Source organism: Sorex fumeus, unplaced genomic scaffold (genome assembly GCF_029834395.1).
Source record: "Sorex fumeus unplaced genomic scaffold, SorFum_2.1 ptg000009l, whole genome shotgun sequence".
NCBI classification, from domain to species: domain Eukaryota; kingdom Metazoa; phylum Chordata; class Mammalia; order Eulipotyphla; family Soricidae; genus Sorex; species Sorex fumeus.
The window spans coordinates 12,065,252-12,083,827 of NW_026606066.1; the positions used below are offsets into that span (position 1 = coordinate 12,065,252).

The window sequence follows — 18,576 nt, forward strand, 5'->3', positions numbered from 1 at the left end:
GTTAGGAGCCAGGCAGGGTGGTACTTAGTATAGTTACTGCATCTTCATAAGCACTTAGAATTATAATTGAAAAGTTCTCTCAGGAGATAACAAAAGGAAATGCCCTGCCACAGAGGTAAGGTGGGATGGGGGGATGGGGGTGGGAGGGATACTGGGATCGGTCGTGGTGGAGAATGGGCAGTGGTGGAGGGATGGGTATTCGATCATTGTATAACTGAAACCCAAGCACAAAAATTTGTAAGTCTACAACTGTACCTCATGGTGTTTCACTAATAAAAATTTAAGAAAAAAAAAGTTCTCTCAGGTATTCTTGGATCAGTATTTATAATGTTCACATAAGAAAATTATAAAAAAAGAAGTAATTACCACTTACCTTTTGGAATCTGGCATACCCATTCAAGTTTTGTGTCACAAGCAAAAGGTCTTAAATGAAAATATTCTCTGTCATTATAGAAATACCTCATTCTTCGCCATGGCCAATGAACAGCCTAAAGGAGGAAGATTACAGAAAATTCTGGATCTGATACATTCCTGTAAAGTATTAAACTATAATTTCTGTGGTCTTCCCCTGTATTTTAGCTCTAACACCTACTACAGCCTTTAATGAATGAACAGTTTTCAAGCAGGATGCACATTCAAAGGAACAGATAATGGAAATATAAAGCAATGTTTACCTCCAAATGTAACTTATTAAGTTGTAACTACTTTTGTTGCTACAAAATTGTAGAATCTAAATTACATTTAAGTTTGAGACACATCAAGAACAGTGTTTTTCAAAGGGGACCCAAAAGAGCACATTATATAATTCAGAGGTATCTGAACACCAGCATACAATTAAAGCTACCTTGTAAAAATGTGAAATAAAAATATGGAACTAGGGGCCAGGCTCTTTCTCTAGTGTTGTTCTGCAATTCTAGAATTCTGCCTTCTTCCTCGAGTGTGGACCAAGATGGTTCACTACAACATTCAGTCTTTGTAAGCAAGGAAGAACAAAACAGGAGGATATGACGGGGGTGGTCAGAAGACTAATGCCACAAAAGCAAGGCGTGTGCTCCACCTGACCTCCATCTGTTGAGTTTTGCGATATGCCCTCAAGATGAATCATCTTCAAGCATAACTTGGTTTATGTAAAAGACCTTTGACAATGTAATGTCATACTATGAAAAATATACAGATTCCTTAACCTGGCATGAATATAATGTCTTAACTTTGTTTTCAGCCATAGCACCAATTGAAACTGCATGATCAATCTTTTTTCTGCCTTACTACTTTGTCCCCTCCCTTCTACTCCCACTTTGTTCTATGCTGTCTCCTCTTATCATTCCCCAGTTTGGAGGCCAGGGAACACAAACAAAGGCTTATCTTACCCATGCCCACTTTATCCATCTTCCAATGCCCAGTGTCTTTTGGAAATAGGAGTCACAGAACTCTCTTTTGTGAGTTTCACTGGCCCTCCTAAGACTCTTGGAGCCTTCTTCTACATAATAGTAAGAGCTATCTTTCTTGAATATAGACCTGTTGTCTTAATGCACACAAGCCAGGTTTATTTTTGAAATATGTGGATTTTTAGCATTGTACTGACCTTGACAGCAGCACAGTCTCTAATATCATAATCCTGCTGCAATTCATTTGGCATGGTAACAGTAGATACCTTAAAAGATAAAGAGAAGCTTGAGAATTTAAAGCCGATATATAAGTATTTAGTTTAGATATAATTTAGGCAGTTCTAATCATTTAAATATAGTCATATGCCACAGAAAAAAACTATTTTAACATATTTATGTTACTTTATTTTACCTCGAGCTAAACTGAAAGAGAAAATGCTATGTCATTGATTCCAAAAGAGACCATAGTTTAGGAAGATGATAATTATCATGGTGATAACTATCACCATGATAATTTCTTAACTGGAGTCAAAGAGAATATGGAGCTTGCAAAGAACATTCTATTTTCATATGTATTGAAATGCTAGCTTTTTTTGTGAACTAATGTCAGAGATGCTCTAATCTGAAAATTAAAGTGAGAAATTTTACATTTAGAAAAAATACAAAATGAACTGACATAATGATAATGTAAAACACTTTATATTTGACCATAACTAATTCCTGTAAGTTTTACATAAAATCCATCCATAGGATAATTTATACATTTGAGATACTATTTTAAAAGTTACCTTAAACATTTTTTTTTGGCTAATACGCATACTTTCTTTTTCATGACATATTTTAGATAATAAAATTAGTTTCTGACAAAAGTAAGAAAAAAGTATACACTCATAAATTATCATTATCTCTATATTTTTAAGTATATACAGAAAGAAATTTATTAATTTCTTTTAAAAATTAATTAAAATATTTACAATTTATTATAATTTGTAAAGCTGTTGATAACAATTTCTGGCACTCATTTCTGAAATGCTTATGTGTTTTTTTAAAAACAAATAGAGAGAGAACAAAGGGGAATACCCTGCCACAGAGGCAGGGTGGGATGGTGGGGCGGGGGATGGTAGGGATGCTGGGATCGGTGGTGGTGGAGAGTGGGCACTGGTGGAGGGATGGGTATTCGATCACTGTATAACGGAAACCCAAGCACAAAAATTTGTAAGTCTACAACTGTACCTCATGGTGTCTTACTAATAAAAATCTAAAAAAAATGCTTTTTAAAACATAAAAAAACTAGAAATGGTGTCAATAACTTGGTTTTCCCCTACTTATACATGTGAGTCTATTTTCATTTCCATAAAGAGAAATCTATATAATTTTTAATAGTTGTATGGCATGTGGCTATATTACTTAATAATTAACTTATTCATTATTGAAACAAATAATTCTTCCACATTATTCCATACAAAAAGATTCCAACTTACAGGTGTATAATCACTCCATTGCCATGATCCTTGTAAATCTGGGCTCCTTTTATTCAAACCTATCCACATCCAACGCTGGTCACTATGTGAAAAGAAAGTGTTAAATGGGCTTAGAAATAAATGAATACAGGGTTTTATTTTCATAAAAAGGACAAAGTGTTAAAAATATTTCTCAGCATGGGATTTGGCTAAAATATTAAACATTTGCACGTAAAATTCTTAAGACATATGTTTATTCAAGAGACTCTGTCACGGGGCTGGGTAGATAATTCAAATGGCTTGAGCACAAACTTTGCAGAAGCCCTGGTTTTAATCCCTGTCATTATATGGTCCCTTAAGTACTGCTGGGAATGCTTTCTCCCTCAAAAAAATGTAGCTGTCAAAACTGGAGGGATAGTGCAGCAGGAAGGGTGCTTCCCTGCACTTAGCTGACCTGGGTTCATTCCCTGGCACCCTGCATGTTTTCTGGATCCTGCCAGGAGTGATCGATCCATAGTGTAGAGCCAGGAGAAAGCCTTGAGCATTGCTGGGTGTGACCCAAAAATAAAAACAGAAAAATAATGCTGTCCCAGTTCTTTCGGTTTATTGTTGTTGTTGTTATTATTATTATTATATTTTTGACGGGGGAGAATAATTCAGTTGTGCCTTATGGGCCACTCTTGCTGTGAGGTTACTGGTGGACAATGTGGTACCTGGGCTCAAACCTGGAGTTTCAGTCACAAACCTTGTGCACCAGAACTTTCATCTATTTCCTCAGTTTGACTTCTCATATGAAATCAAGCTCTAAATGTAAAAAGTGTATAAACTTTAACTTAATATTCTAGGAAGTGCTGGGAATCAAACTCAGGGCCTCTATATGTAAGACATGGACTATAGAGCCACATCCCTGACATGTTATTTCTCTATCACTTTCTTTCTTTCTTGTCTTTTTTTTTTTTTTGCCACATCTGGCAGTGTTCAGGGATCACTCCTGGTGCTGTTCAGGGAACCATGAGGGTCCTGGAGACGGAACCCATGTTGGCCATATGCACATGCGTTACCCCCTCTATATTGCTCCAATCCCTGTTTTCTTATATAAATGGCAAAAAAATATTCTGCTTTAAATGTAAGAGGGGAAAAATAGCATATGATTATTCTGAAACTTTTACTACAGAATGTTAACATTAGGCAATGGTCTCAAATACAAGAAAATACAACAATGGTTACATTTTTATTAAACAAAATTTAAAAAATAATTCCTACTACCCATCGAATTTATAGTAAACAAGTATTGTAGCATTTTCTAAATTAAAACAGCATGGGTTATGCCATAGCAATATAATTGCATTATTACTGGGCTGGCTGGAGTGATAGCACAGTGGTAGAGCATCTGCCTTGCATGTGGCCAGCCCGGCCGACCCAGGTTTGATTCCTCCGCCCCTCTCAGAGAGCCCTGCAAGCTACCGAGAGTATCCCGCCTGCATGGCAAAGCCTGGCGAGCTACCCATGATGTATTCGATATGCCAAACACAGTAACAACAAGTCTCACAATGGAGACGTTACTGGGCCCACTCGAGCAAATCAAAGAACAACGGGAGGACAGTGCTATATAGAGCTATACTATAATTAACTGCTTAGTTGATAATACTTAATACTCATAATCATAATACTTTTATGTACAGATAATTGAGTTACAAAAAATACTGATAAATTGAAGCACAAGACCTAATAGTGAACCATAAGAGGCAAATAAATTATTAAGGGAGATAAAATATACATAAATACACATATATATACGTATACATACATACATGAAAATGTGTATATAAAAATATAAAATATTTTGAAACACATCAAATGATATACATTTTGTATGCATCTTTTTAGTGATGTATGATATGCATAATATGGTTTCCCATTTACATAATTCCAAGCCACACCCATCACCAGTTTAAAATTTTTTACATTTTGAGCACTACAAAAATCTAAGATGAGGAGAGAGAATTGTGGACTATAAGAAATCAGTGAATGTTTTGTGAGATTGGTAGGACAGTCTTCGAAGAATGGTTAATGCTTCTTTAGAGCATTACCTGAGTATCTAACATGTACTATTATTCAGACTAGCTGACAGGAGAAAGAACAGGCATTTTAAGGAAGAACATATCCACAAACCAATAGGCAAAACATACATTTAAATGCTCCCTTCTCCTCACTTAAATCTAAGCTCTTTTCAAGAATATATTTCCAGTATAAGTAAATAACAAAACCATTAAAGTTTTCTTTAACCTCACTTGTAAAAGACTTGCCCAAAAGTATAACACCACAGGCCTTTATAGACTACCTTACTTAAAATTTAATTTTCTAACAGCATATAGCTTTATGATCAGAATAAAGGTACAAATTATGTATTTAAGCATAATTCACATATAAGTGTTTTGTGTTTGCAAATGCAACAAATATTAGAGAAAAGATAAGATCCAAAAATAAAATTAACCCTTATCCCAATACTTAGAAGGATATATAGCATACAGAAATATGCAGCTTTAAGACTATAGGGAAGTATTAAAAACATTTTTAGTACATTAAAGACTAAAGTAAGATTAATTTTAAATTAATTTCTCACTTTAAGATAAAATCATTGCTTTTTTAATCTTCTGTTCAGCATTCCCTGCTTCATATCCCTGCTTTACATCTCTTTAGCCTCAAGCTTTTCAATCTTATGAGAACTGTGCCCCTTTCAGTTTTTATTGCTATCTAGTTTTCTTGCATAAAGAAAGATCACTGATTTGTATACTTAAATACAGTGGAAACAATTAAGTCCAAATGAGTTTAGTAGCTCTGAGAGGAATTTATATTTGTGTTTCCCAACTAATTGGAGCTATTTTTACAGGATCCCAAATACTATACTTCCCGATGCTTAATCACAGGGTGTAGATAATTGCCATAACGAATATAACTAAAGTCAGATGGATAAAATAAAGAGGAACTGTAATTTGTTCCCTTATATTTACTTCATTTCTTTCAAATCCTTCCATATCATATATTTGGGGCCTGGGGAATTTGTATCCAGCCAGCCATGCCACAGGTTCAATGCAAGGGTCTGAAGATGTGGTACTACTCCTATCGAGGAAGTACAAGGGTCACCCCAGTGGAGTTTGGAGGCCTCCAGTGCCACCCAGCCTCAATACCTCAAAGTCTTAAAGGGCCACACATGTCAGTGCTCAGGGATATCTGGAGCTGCACCCAGCAATACACAGGGCACCATGTGGTGCTGGCCATAAAACTGGGATCAGCTACTAGAAAGGCATGCACCTTAACCACTGAACTATCTCTTTGACACCCAGAATTTATTTCCTTAAAGTAGGTATTACAAATATTGTTGTCTCTAGACAATCAACCTGGAAAATAAGTAAAGATCATCTGCATTTACTCTGTAGTCACCTTCCATGGAAAAGCCTCTTTAGAAATCTGTTCTCAACTTTACCACCCAGCCTTTCTCTATGCCACTTCTTCCCTCTTAGAATCCCCTGCTTTCAAGTCCATTTCTGCTTCCTCTGCTATCTTTCAAGGCTAGTTTTCTAGAGCACAGTCTGCCTGATTGTTAGAAGGTTCTAATCTTTACTGTTCCTGAAGATTAACTTCATTTCAACCACACATTATAGGTTTTGGTTTCTGTTTCAAGGGATGTATTAGTGTGCTATAAGTATGGAAGATAATAGCTACTTGGATTTTGCATGTATGGTAAGGACTGGAAAATATCACCACAATTGTAACTTATTCTTGCCTTGGTTTGGTTTATCTGTGTGCAAAGAAAAGGAAGAAATTAAAAATTGCCTTCATCACTGAACACCTCTAATATGGATTTTAGGAAATTTGAGGGAAAAATCTGATCATTAATGGAGAACCAAATCAAACTGAAATTCCTTCTCTGTATATATATATATGAATACAAACACACTATATATATCTGTGTGTGTACATATATGTATGTATGTGTATATAAATTTCTTCTATTCCAAGCACTCAGGATATGGTTTTGAGGATATTAGGGTAAGAAGACACTGCATGAAAGGTTAATATGTATATCTGTGTAAAAATTTCTACTCTCAGTCTATTTTTCTGCTGCATTTGGTATCTAAGCATCTCAGTCATAACCCCCCATAAACACTATTTGATGAGGGTGCTTAGACTGCAAAGCCTTAGATTTATATCTAAATCCATTCATGCTACAACACAGCAGGTAGTGCATACAGCAGCACAGGCATTGCAAACAAGGTTTCTCTAATCCTATGACTATTTTTGTTCTACAATGTTTATCCCCGGTGGGTACCAGACTCTTGGCACTCTAATGACTTGGTGCCCCTTTTCACTGAAATACAAACAGAGATGTAGAAATTAGATTAGGAGGAATATAGAGGTAATCTGACTTAACTCTTGTCATGTAATACACAATTTGGTCAATGGACATCTTGCAGAGAAAGGTTAATTCCTACAATAAAAAGAAGGTTTTCAATGAGTAGGCTTTAGAATCATTTTCTGATATAAATGAGATTGCTTCCTTCTTTTTAAGCCATGGTAAAATGCTGGTCTTAAAATATGTTTCTTTCCTGAGTATAGCATGGGCGAACAGTCCTTTGATTAATGAAGCATGTATTGTGCAGACAGCACAGTCTGCTTCATACAGCCTGTGTTATATGTATAAAAATACAAATAAAGTACGGTCATATAAGTGAATTGATTACAGTGAGTTATTTTTTTGTAATTTTTTGTTTTTTTTTGTGAATTCATTACATACTACCTTTGCTATTAGGAAAAAATAAGAATTGCATAGTCTTTACAATAAACTAAATGGAAAAATGAAATGGTTTTACATTAAATGTTAACTACATTTATAGTGAGAGCTGGGATCTGAAGTAACATCAAATTTAACACAGATAATCTCTGAAAGTATTACCTGAACTGGTCCATTAAAAACTGAAGAAATTCCCTTATTTCACTCGTATGACTAAAGCTGGGCAAGTGTGCTCCAAGTGCTTGGCAGAATCTTTCAGCTTCTTCCCAGTTCCTCTTTCTTATAATTCTTTCTCTGTGAAACAGCTTAACAAAATAGAATATTAATTTGTTTTCTGATAATCATAAAATACCTATAATTTTAAAGTTACCATCAATTGTAGAGGCATCAGAGATGGATTCTTATAGATATAATGGAGACATACATAAATGCACATTATACTGGGGCTCAAATAATTCTTACTAACAGTGTCAACTAAAGGGCAGCAGCAGGTGCAGGCACACTATCAGAAGGATGGCTTTCCTCGGCTAGGATGGGAAAGTTCTCCAACAAGATATCATGCTCTCCTAGGAACTAGAAGGAGAAAAATGAATGGGAATAGGAATGGGTCTGCAAAGGACACACAGGAATGCTTTAGGATTGAACTTTTGCATAAAGAAATGTGTTAACAGCACAGTTCTGAACACAAGGTATTGAGATTTGAACGAGTAAAGGACAATTTTATGACGAAGAAGAGTAAAAGAGTAGGATTCACTGATGTGCAAATCTTGACAGAGATGGCAAAACAAAACCTGTCACATTGTTTCCTTGATTTGTGATGACTAATTTAATACCAAAGGAACCATTTTAAGAGAAAAGAGTAGATAACACAATGATAGGCAAATTTATTGGTCCTGATTCTCATTTTCCTTAAAAATATACACATTTGGTCATGGCCTCCAGATGGAATGGAGTATGTTTTCTGCACCTTGACTCAGTCATGTTACTTGCTGTGATCAACAGGATATTTACAGAGGTAAAGTGAAAAGAGGATTGGAATGTGTTTGTGTGCTTGGGCTTGCCTCTCAATCACCAGTGATTGACCACGAGAAGAAAAATTTCTGATAGCTGTTAACCATTTAGTACCAGATTGAAGGTGAGAATACTTCAATTCGTAGTCTGTTGCATAACACAGTCAACTTGAGTTAAACAATAAGAGCTGAACATTTACTTTGATCAAGCAAACAATAGCTGGCCCCAAAGATTTGTGAATATGAAACACTGTTGTCCTTGCTACTGGATTTTGGGGCTGTAATGGTTAGACTGGGAAATCAATACAGACCCTAAATGTTTTTTACATTAAATGTAATAGAATGCTTCCTTTGACAACAAGAATGAAAAGGATATGAAAATCATAAGCAAAGTCATTATGGCATGCAGCTTACCAACTTCCCCAAACATAAGAAACTTAGGTAATTGCCAGTTCAGGCTTGAGGTCCCTTCTCTTTAGGGTAGAGCACGAGTGGTGTGTGTGTGGATCAGCTGTCTGTTACCAGAGATTTACTAATGTACCAACAAGGATTCTGCGCCCCAAACACTTTGGGATAGGTCTGGGGAGAAATTAGGGTAGGTGTGGGGAGGAATACAATTTGCACAAGATTCTGTACTAGAATGGAAGACGGATAATTTCACTAAGGGACTGAATGAGACCATTACTTTACCTTATAACAGAAAGGACTTGAGGTCACAGTATGCCAGCCTTCAGGACAGGTTAAGTCTTTGGGCTTGGGAGCTGCTTCTTCTGTCTCAGTGGGTCCACTTATTTTCTTGCAAATTGAAAGTGCTCTAAAGCTCTTGCAGTCTTTCACCTCCCACTTGCCAAGGGATCTTTCAGAAGACATAGCCACACAACCGCCTGGAAAAGCTGGGGTTGAATTGGAAATTCTTATTTAAAAGTTACATTTTAAAATGAAAGTTCAGACATTTTTAATGTCTCTATCCTTTTATTGAACCATGGTGAGGACAAAAAATTGGAAAGAACATGGAGGAAAATATGTCACTCATAAAAATGAGAATGATGGTGGCAATACTACAGCATGTAGGGAGTTTGCCTTGCATACAGCCTTACCTGGGTTTAATTCCTGGCACGCCTTATGGTTCTTCAAACCCACCAGGAGTGATTCTTGAGAACAGAGCCAGGAGTAAGCCCCAAGTATCACTGGACATGCCCACCCCACAAAAAAAGTAACTTGCTGACAATCATAATTAATGAGTGTTGAAAATCATAGTTTAATGAATAGGTAGAGCTAGGGCTTGAACCCATTATTTGCCAGGCAAAAGTTCTCTCTTCATAGCACCAAACTGACGTAGATAGAAAAATCACAAACACTGAACAAAAACGGTGATAACTTCTACCACACTAAAAAGAGAAGCCAGATGGTCTCGTGTTTTTTACTTACACATGACATCAACAGGAGCAAGGGAAAATTGTTCAGTGCAGTACTGGATAGATTTGTGATTTACTCTGTTTTACTCCTACCAATGGTTTTCCATTGATAGAAGGAGGTGACTGACGCTGAGAGTTAAGTACTGTGAAGAAACCTTAATGGCAGTCTTTCTAGCTACAGGGAAGAAGGAATAGTCATTGCAACTACTTCCTAAGTTATTCTTTAACCAATGAACTTACTGAGGAAGAATATAATATTGACTCTAAGATAAGATAAATTTCATGTGTGTTATATATTACAATATTATAATTTGGGTGGATGGTTGGGACATACCCTGTGGTTCTAAGGGATCACTCCTGGTTTTGTGCTTAGGAGTTACTCCTGTAATGCTAAGGGAAACATCCATACATGGTACTGGGATTTGGGCCACATAGGTAAGCATCTTAACTGCTGTACTATTTCTCTAGCCCCACAATATTATCATTTAAGATAATATTTAACTAGAATTAATACTTGCATTCTTTACCTTGTATGATTAACAAAAAGGACTTTGTTATTATCAATGCTTCTCACATTCATAGTGATGATCATGCATTATAAATTTTGTAGGCATTTAAAACTATGAATTCACATGTTCTAATTTCTGAATTATAAGAAATAGTCCTCATGGTCACATTAGACAAACAAAAAATATATAAATAACTCAAAGGTGGAAAAGTAGAATGTATTACAACTGTTATCTTATACAAAGCAAAACTCCTCTAAAAAGCACTGGATGAAAAATTAAGATTTCTGGATCTTACTAAAATAATAACTATGTAACCTCTGTCAAATCATCTTTCAAAGCCTCTGCTTTCTTAACTTTAAAATCAGAAGGGAATTTTAAGATCCTATCTGGCACACATATGCTGATTCTGAGAAATTATTGTTAGTGCTTTTGGCTAGCTAACAAAGGATAAACTAAATTTCAGAATACAAAATATGTATCACATGTTTCTTAATTCTCATCCATTGAGAATAATAAAAATATTAAATTTTGTAGAAAGAAGCCAGGAAACAGCAATATCAAAATAATAAGGCACTTCACACATAAAATTAAAGTGCTTTACAACAAATTTTCTAGATTCTGTTTGTGACTTATATGTAAAAGATCTCATATTGATGTTCTAGTTCTTGTTGTTGAAGCTAAAAACTGAGTTTTCTAGCTTCTTATGTTGAATTATTACCAAGGATTTTATAGAAAAGAAGAAGTCACAGTTTTTATTTATGGTCCATAGATAAACAGAGAGGCTGGAGCGATAGCACAGCAGGTAGGGCATTTGCCTTGCATGCAGCCGACGCAGGTTTGATTCCTCTGTTCCTCTTGGAGAGCCTGGCAAGCTACCGAGAGTATGCCTCCCACACGGCGGAGCCTGGCAAGTTCCCTGTGGCGTATTCGATATGCCAAAACAGTAACAAGTCTCACAATGGAGACGTTACTGGTGTCCGCTCAAGGAAATCCATGAACAATGGGACAACAGTGCTACAGATAAACAGGGTCCTTAAGATTACCACATTTTGAAGGCAATTTGAGAGGGATACTGTACTTCATTAATAGTTGTATTTTATTTTTTTTAAAAGCTAAGGTTCTCACCTGGTTCAAGATAATTCCAATTGGAAAAGGTGAGAGCCCGCTTTCTTCCACCAGCAATTGACCAACTATACTCTCCAAGTTTATCTTTATCTGTCAGGCCAGTCCAGAAGTATTTATTTTGGGATTTAGTATACTTTTTAATCATATCATTCAAGTATTCTTGCTCAAATCTGTAAAACAGTCAAATTAGCAAGTGTTTTTTACAAAGGTAAAAATACTATATAAATTCATCTTAGAAAGATGATTTAGCAAAGAAATCCAGACTGAATAGTTCTTTAGTAAATGTTTACTAGTATCATACCTGCTTGTTATTGTCAGATTGCACTGGGTTCCAAAAGGGACTTCATCCTTATAAATCTTGTAACAGGTTTCCCCATGTCTTTTCCAGCCCTAAATCACAAGAGAAAGATAATCACATTATCTTCCAGATTGATGTTCCTCTTACAAGCAAAGTTGTGCTACATGCTAACATCTTATAACTTGAAGGAAATAAGGACATGGTTTGTGAATGCATAGACATGACAAGGGTGGAATATATCTTCACAGAACACTGTAGCAAGACTACATATTAGTGTCAGACAAAAAGTATCTTTAACCTTTTGTCCTCTGTATTTAGCTCATCATAATAACAGCTGTTGATTGTATTATTTTTGAATATGTATAATAAAGGTGAAGTCAAGATCTCAGCATTGAAGACAACAATCACATACAGTTCTATAGATGTTCATAACCAGAAAATTTTTATTCTCTGATATTATCAGAATGCTAATATACTGGAATTTACTATCCTACTGCCCTCTTTAACATAAACAAACAAAAGCTAGTAAATTCTTTTGTTATCCAAATCTGATCTGTTTTAAGTGTCACCTACCAACTTTAGGAAGGTGCAATCTGAGGAAAATATATGCAAAGATTTTCCTGAGTTTTCTAGCTGAGGAAAATATATGCAAAGATTTTACATACCTCTTCTGGAGGACATATTTTCTCAGAATCCGTATCATTTATTTTTTCTCCCTTCTTCTTACATACATATTTAAGTTTCTCTTCACATGACTGAACTTTCCATTGTCCGAGCTTTAAAAAAAAATTTCCCCACAGCATAATTATTTACCTTATATTTAGAGATGAAGGATAACTTGTTTTTTTTTTTTTTGCTTTCTGGGTCACACCCAGCGATGCACAGGGGTTACTCCTGGCTCTGCATTCAGGAATTACTCCTGGTGGTGCTCAGGGGACGATATGGGATGCTGGGAATCGAACCTGGGTCAGCCGCGTGCAAGGCAAATGCCCTACCTGCTGTGCTATCACTCCAGCCCCAAGGATAACTTATTTTTGAACCAACATTTTTTCATATAATATTGAGGGTAGGAGAGCAAGAAGAGAAGAAGAAGAAGCAAAGGAGAAGACAGGGAATGGATTAGAATGAATGTAAAGGCATGATTAAATCTGAGAACATAGCACTGTAATACTGTCCTCCCGTGGTTCATCAATTTGCTCAAGCAGGCACCAGTAACCAGTAACAAGTCTCCATTGTGAGACTTGTTCTTTACTGTTTTTGGCATACCAAATACGTCAGGGGTAGCCTGCCAGACTCTGTCGTGTGGGTGGGCTACTCTTGGTAGCTTGCCGGGCTCTCTGAGAGGGATGGAGGAATAGAACCCTGGTTGGCGCATGCAAGGCAAATGCCCTACCCTCTGTGCTATTGCTTAATCTGAGAACATACTCCTAGAAATGTAGGCTCCTTTAGGACCATAGGTGCTAGATCACAGCCTGTCATTTCAGCATCACCCTAAGGTCATAATGCAGATGAATTCCATTTCCTTATAATAATATTTGAGGAAATTCCATTTCTTTAAAAAAAAATAAAACCATCAAAAGACACACTATAGGAGAGTAAGAGAAAATCTGTTCCATAACAGTTACAGATATTCTAGGTTTTTATTTACTTATTTTTATATGATATGGCAAAAGTTCACCCACAGTTTAAAAATTTTAGGACACAAGGAAAAGTTGATGTTCTGTTGTTTGTAACAACATGGGCAGACCTATAAGGTACTATACTTAGTAAAGTAGCTCAGAAGAAAAATCAAGAAGTAGCTCAGAAAGAGAAAGACAAATACCATATACTTTTACTCATATATGGTACATAAAGAAACAAAATAAATGAATTAACTAAATAGAGCCCTATCATCTGGCCATAGAGAGCAGAGAGTTTCAGAAAAGGATATAGATTACCTAGTTAATGATTTATCTTTTTTCCTCCAGTTATTAGAATGTATTTTTACTTTAAACACAAATATCCCAAGGAAGGTAGTATTTTTGAAAAAAAACTTTTAAGATTGAGGTTAAAAATCCCACAATAGTTAATTTAATGTGGCATTTAGTAAAAAGGTATATAGTTCTTCAGGATACATAAAGATGCAGCAACACTGTACACAAAAGAAGTGAGGGAAAGATGGAAGAAAGATCCTGGATAGTTTCTAGGGCAGGGGCATGCTGAGGCTTGGAAGGGCTGAAAAAGGAGGTTTTCATGGCTAGAAAAAGGATGTTTTTTATTAGTGAAACCCCATGAGGTACAGTTATAGACTTACAAATTTTTGTGCTTGTGTTTCAGTTATACAATGATCAAGTACCCATCCCTCCACCAGCGCCCATTTTCCACCACCACGGGTCCCAGCATCCCCCTCCTCCCCCGCCTCTGTGGCAGGGCATTCCCTCTTGTTCTCTCTCTCTCCTTTTGGGTCCTGTGGTTTGCAAGAGAGGCACTGAGTGGCAATCATGTTTGGTCTATAGTCTACTTTCAGCATGCTTCTCCCACCCTGGGAGGATCCTCCCAACACCTTTCATTTGGTGCTCTCTTCTCTATCTGAGCTTCCTTTTCCCCTAGCACGTGTGGCTGGCCTCCAAGCAAAATTCCTGGTACTAATCTCAGCCACTCCTTGGTATTAGTCTCCCATTTTGTTGTTTTATGTTTCCCAGATGAATGCAATCTTTCTGTGTCTATCCCACGCTTTCTGACTCATTTCGCTTAACATGATACTTTCCATGTAGTACCACTTGTATGTGAATTTCATTATTTCATCTTTTCTAACAGCTACATAGTACTCCATTGTGTAAATGTACCAAAGTTTCTTTAATCAGTCATCTGTTCTCGGGCACTCAGGTTTTTTTCCAGATTCTGGCTATTGTAAAGAGTGCTGCAATGAACAAACAAGTACAGATATCACTTTGACTATACTTCTTTGCCTCTCTGGGATATATTCCCAGAAGTGGCATTGCTGGGTCAAATGGGAGATCAAATTCTAATTTTTTGAGAATCGTCCATACTGTTTTCCAAAAGGGTTGGACCAGCTGGCATTCCCACCAGCAGTGAAGGAGGGTCCCTTTCTCGCCACATCCGTGCCAGTACCGGTTCCTTTTGTTCTTTCGGACATGGGCCAGTCTCTGTGGTGTGAAATGATATCTCATTGTTTTTTTGTTCTGCATCTCCCTGATGATTAATGATGAAGAGCATTTTCTCATATGCTTTTTATCCATTCAGATTTCTTCTTTGCGAAAGTTTCTGTTCATTTCCTTGCCCCATTTTTTGATGGTGTTGGGTGTTTTCTTCTTGTGGAGTTCAACCAGTACCTTGTATATCCTTGATATCAACCCCTTGTTGGATGTGGATTTGGCAAATATCCTTTCCCATTCTGTAGACTGTCTTTGTATTTTGGTCAGTGCTTCTTTTGAGGTGCAGAAGCTTCTTAGTTTTAAGATAGTCCCATTTGTCTATCTCTGTTTTCACTTGCTTGGCCAGTGGCGTGACACTAGCTTCAATCTCATGAAGGGTTTTGCCAACTTTGTCTTCAATGAACTTTATGGATTCTGGTCTGATGTTGAGGTCATAAATCCATTTTGATCTACTTTTGTGCATGGCATTAGGCAGAGATCTGAGCCCACTTTTTTGCATGTAGCCGTCCAGTTTTGCCAGCACAATTTGTTAAAGAGGCATTCCTACTCCATTTCACTTTTCTTGCCCCCTTATCGAAGATTAGATGATCATATGCTTGGGAGGATGTGTCAGTATATTCAACTCTGTTCCATTGGTCTGCAGCTCTGCCTTTGTTCCAGTACCATGCTGTTTTAATTATTACTGCTTTGTAGTGGAGCTTGAAGTTGGCAAGGTTGATTCCTCCCATTTTCTTTTTCTCAAGAATTGCTTTAGCTATTCGTGGGGGGCTTATTGTTCCATATACATTTCAGGAGTGTTTGCTCCATTTCTTTGAAGAATGTCATGGGTATCCTTATAGGGATCACATTGAATTTGTACAGTGCTTTGGGAAGTATTGCCATTTTGACAATGTTAATTCTCCCCATCCATGAGCAGGGGATATTTTTCCATTTCCTCGTGTCCTCTTTTATTTCCTGAAGTAGCGTTTTGTAGTTTTCTTTGTACAGGTCCTTTAATTCCTTAGTTAAGCTGATTCCCAGGTACTTGATTTTCTGGGGCACAATTGTGAATGGGATTGTTTTCTTCATGTCACTTTCTTTTCTTTCACTATTTGCATATAGGAAAGCCATAGATTTTTGGGTATTGATTTTATAGCCTGCCACTTTACTATACAAGTCTATTCTTTCTAGGAGTTTCTTGGTAGAGGTTTTAGGGTTCTCTAAGTATAGTATCATATCATCTGCGAATAGTGAAAGCTTGATTTCTTCCTTCCCTACCTGGATGCCCTTAATATCTTTTTCTTGCCTAATCACTATTGCAAGTACTTCCAGTACTATACTGAACAGTAGTGGAGAGAGTGGGCATCCTTGTCTCATCCCTGATCTTAGGGGAAAGGCTCTCAGTTTTTCCCCATTGCGGATGATGTTTGCTGTAGGTTTGTGGTAGATGGCTTTAACTATATTGAGGAAAGTCCCCTCTATCCCCATTTTGGCAAGGCTTTTCATGATAAATGGGTGCTGGATCTTGTCAAATGCTTTCTCTACATCTATTGATATGATCATATGATTTTTATCTTTTCTTTTATTGATATGATGGATTATGTTGATTGATTTCCAAATGTTGAACCATCCTCGTATCCCTGGGATGAATCCTTCTTGATCATGGTGTATGATCCTTTTGATGAGTTGTTGAATTCTATTTGCTAAGTTTGTTGAGAATCTTCGCATCTGTGTTCATCAGGGATATCGGCCTGAAGTTATTTTTTCTTGTGGTGTCTTTGTTTCCTTTTGGTATTAGAGAGATATGGGATTCATAGAAACTGTTTGGGAGAGTTTCTGTTTTTTCAATTTCCTGGAAAAGCTTGAGAAGAACTGGCAGTAGGTCCTCTTTAAATGTTTGGAAAAATTCTCTAGTGAATCCATCTGGACCTGGGCTTTTGTTTTTGGGAAGGCTTTTGATTACAGTTTCAATTTTGTTGATGTGGATAGGTCTATTCAGGTACTCTATATCTTATTGATTCAGCTTTGGGAGATGACAGGAATCCAGGAATTTAACCATTTCTTCTAGGTTCTCTTGTTTCGTGGCATACAGACTTTCAAAGTAGTCTTTGATGATCTTTTGATTTCTTTGGTTTCTGTTCTGACATCCTCATTCTTATTTCTGATTTGATTTATTAGGGTTCTCTCTCTCTTTTTCTTTGTGAGTGTTGCTAGTGGTTTTTCTATCTTATTTATTTTCTCAAAGAACCAGCTCTTGGTTTCATTGATCTTTCAGATTGTTTCTTTGGTTTCCATGTCGTTGATTCCTCCTCTAAGTTTTATGATCTCTTTACTTCTGCCCGATTTTGGCTCCTTCTTTTGATACTTTTCTAAGATCTCGAGCTGTGAAGTCAGGTTGTTTATGTGCATTGTTTCTTCTGTCCTGAGATATGCTTGCAGAGCTATAAATTTTCTCCTTAAAACGGCTTTCGTTGCATCCCACAAGTTCTGGTAGCTCGTGTCTTCATTCTCATTTGTTTCCAAGTATCTTTTGATTTCGTCCTTGACTTCCTTCCTGATCCACTTGTTGTTAAGCATTGAGTTGTTTTATTTCCAGGTGTTTGATTTGGTTCTCCATGTCTGTGTGATTCACTTCTATTCTCAGTGCATCATGGTCTGAAAAGATTGTTGATACTATTTCTATCTTCCTGATTCTCTTGAGGTATGATTTGTGTCCTAGTACATGGTATATTTTGGAAAATGTTACGTGTGCACTGGAGAAGAATGTGTATTCTTTCTTTTTGGGGTGTAAAGCCCTGTATAGGTCTATAAGCCCTCTCTCTTCTATTTCTTCTTTCAAAGCCAATGTTTCCTTGCTGAGTTTTGTTCTTGTTGATCTATCCAGAGGTGATAAGGTGATGTTGAAATCTCTAGCTACTATTGTATTGCTAGCAATATCCTCCTTAAAATCTGTTAGCAGTTGTTTTAAATATTTAGCTGTTCCCTCATTAGGTGCATATACATTTAAGAGTGTGATTTCTTCCTGTGGTACGTAACCCTTAATGAAGAGAAAATAGCCTTCACTGTCCCTTCTAATCTTTTTCAATGCTAAATTAAAGCTGTCGGATACTAGTATGGTCACCCCAGCTTTTTTTGAGGAAGGTGTTTGCTTGCAGGATTGTTTTCTATCATTTGACATTGAGTCTGTGTTTGCTCTGGCTGTTGAGATGAGTTTCTTGTAGTCAGCAGAATGTTGGGTTCTGTCTCTGAATCCATTTTGCTACTCTGTGTCTCTTAATTGGTGAATTTAGACCGTTGACTTTGAGAGAGATTATTGTTATGGGGTTTTGTGTCATCTTTCTGTAAGGGTGTTTTGTGGTTGTAGGGTTTGTCTTATCTTATTAGTATCCCCTTTAGTCCTTGTTTTAGGTTTGGTTTTGAGTCTATGAAGTTCCTGAGCTGCTGTTTG

General features: G+C 36.7%; 1 protein-coding gene across 2 annotated transcripts in view; it reads right to left on the reverse strand.

Annotated features, from left to right (window-relative positions):
- LY75 (lymphocyte antigen 75) overlaps positions 1 to 18,576 on the reverse strand; it is a 164,398-nt gene that overhangs the window by 112,234 nt on the left and 33,588 nt on the right. For both annotated transcript variants that reach the window (XM_056110351.1, XM_056110352.1), the window contains exons 9-16: positions 12,660 to 12,770; positions 11,998 to 12,086; positions 11,697 to 11,866; positions 9,338 to 9,540; positions 7,800 to 7,942; positions 2,867 to 2,948; positions 1,583 to 1,651; positions 374 to 488 (exon numbers count right to left, since the gene is read on the reverse strand). In XM_056110351.1, coding sequence (XP_055966326.1) covers positions 374 to 488; positions 1,583 to 1,651; positions 2,867 to 2,948; positions 7,800 to 7,942; positions 9,338 to 9,540; positions 11,697 to 11,866; positions 11,998 to 12,086; positions 12,660 to 12,770 — 982 coding nt within the window. The remainder of the gene's footprint in view (positions 1 to 373; positions 489 to 1,582; positions 1,652 to 2,866; positions 2,949 to 7,799; positions 7,943 to 9,337; positions 9,541 to 11,696; positions 11,867 to 11,997; positions 12,087 to 12,659; positions 12,771 to 18,576) is intronic.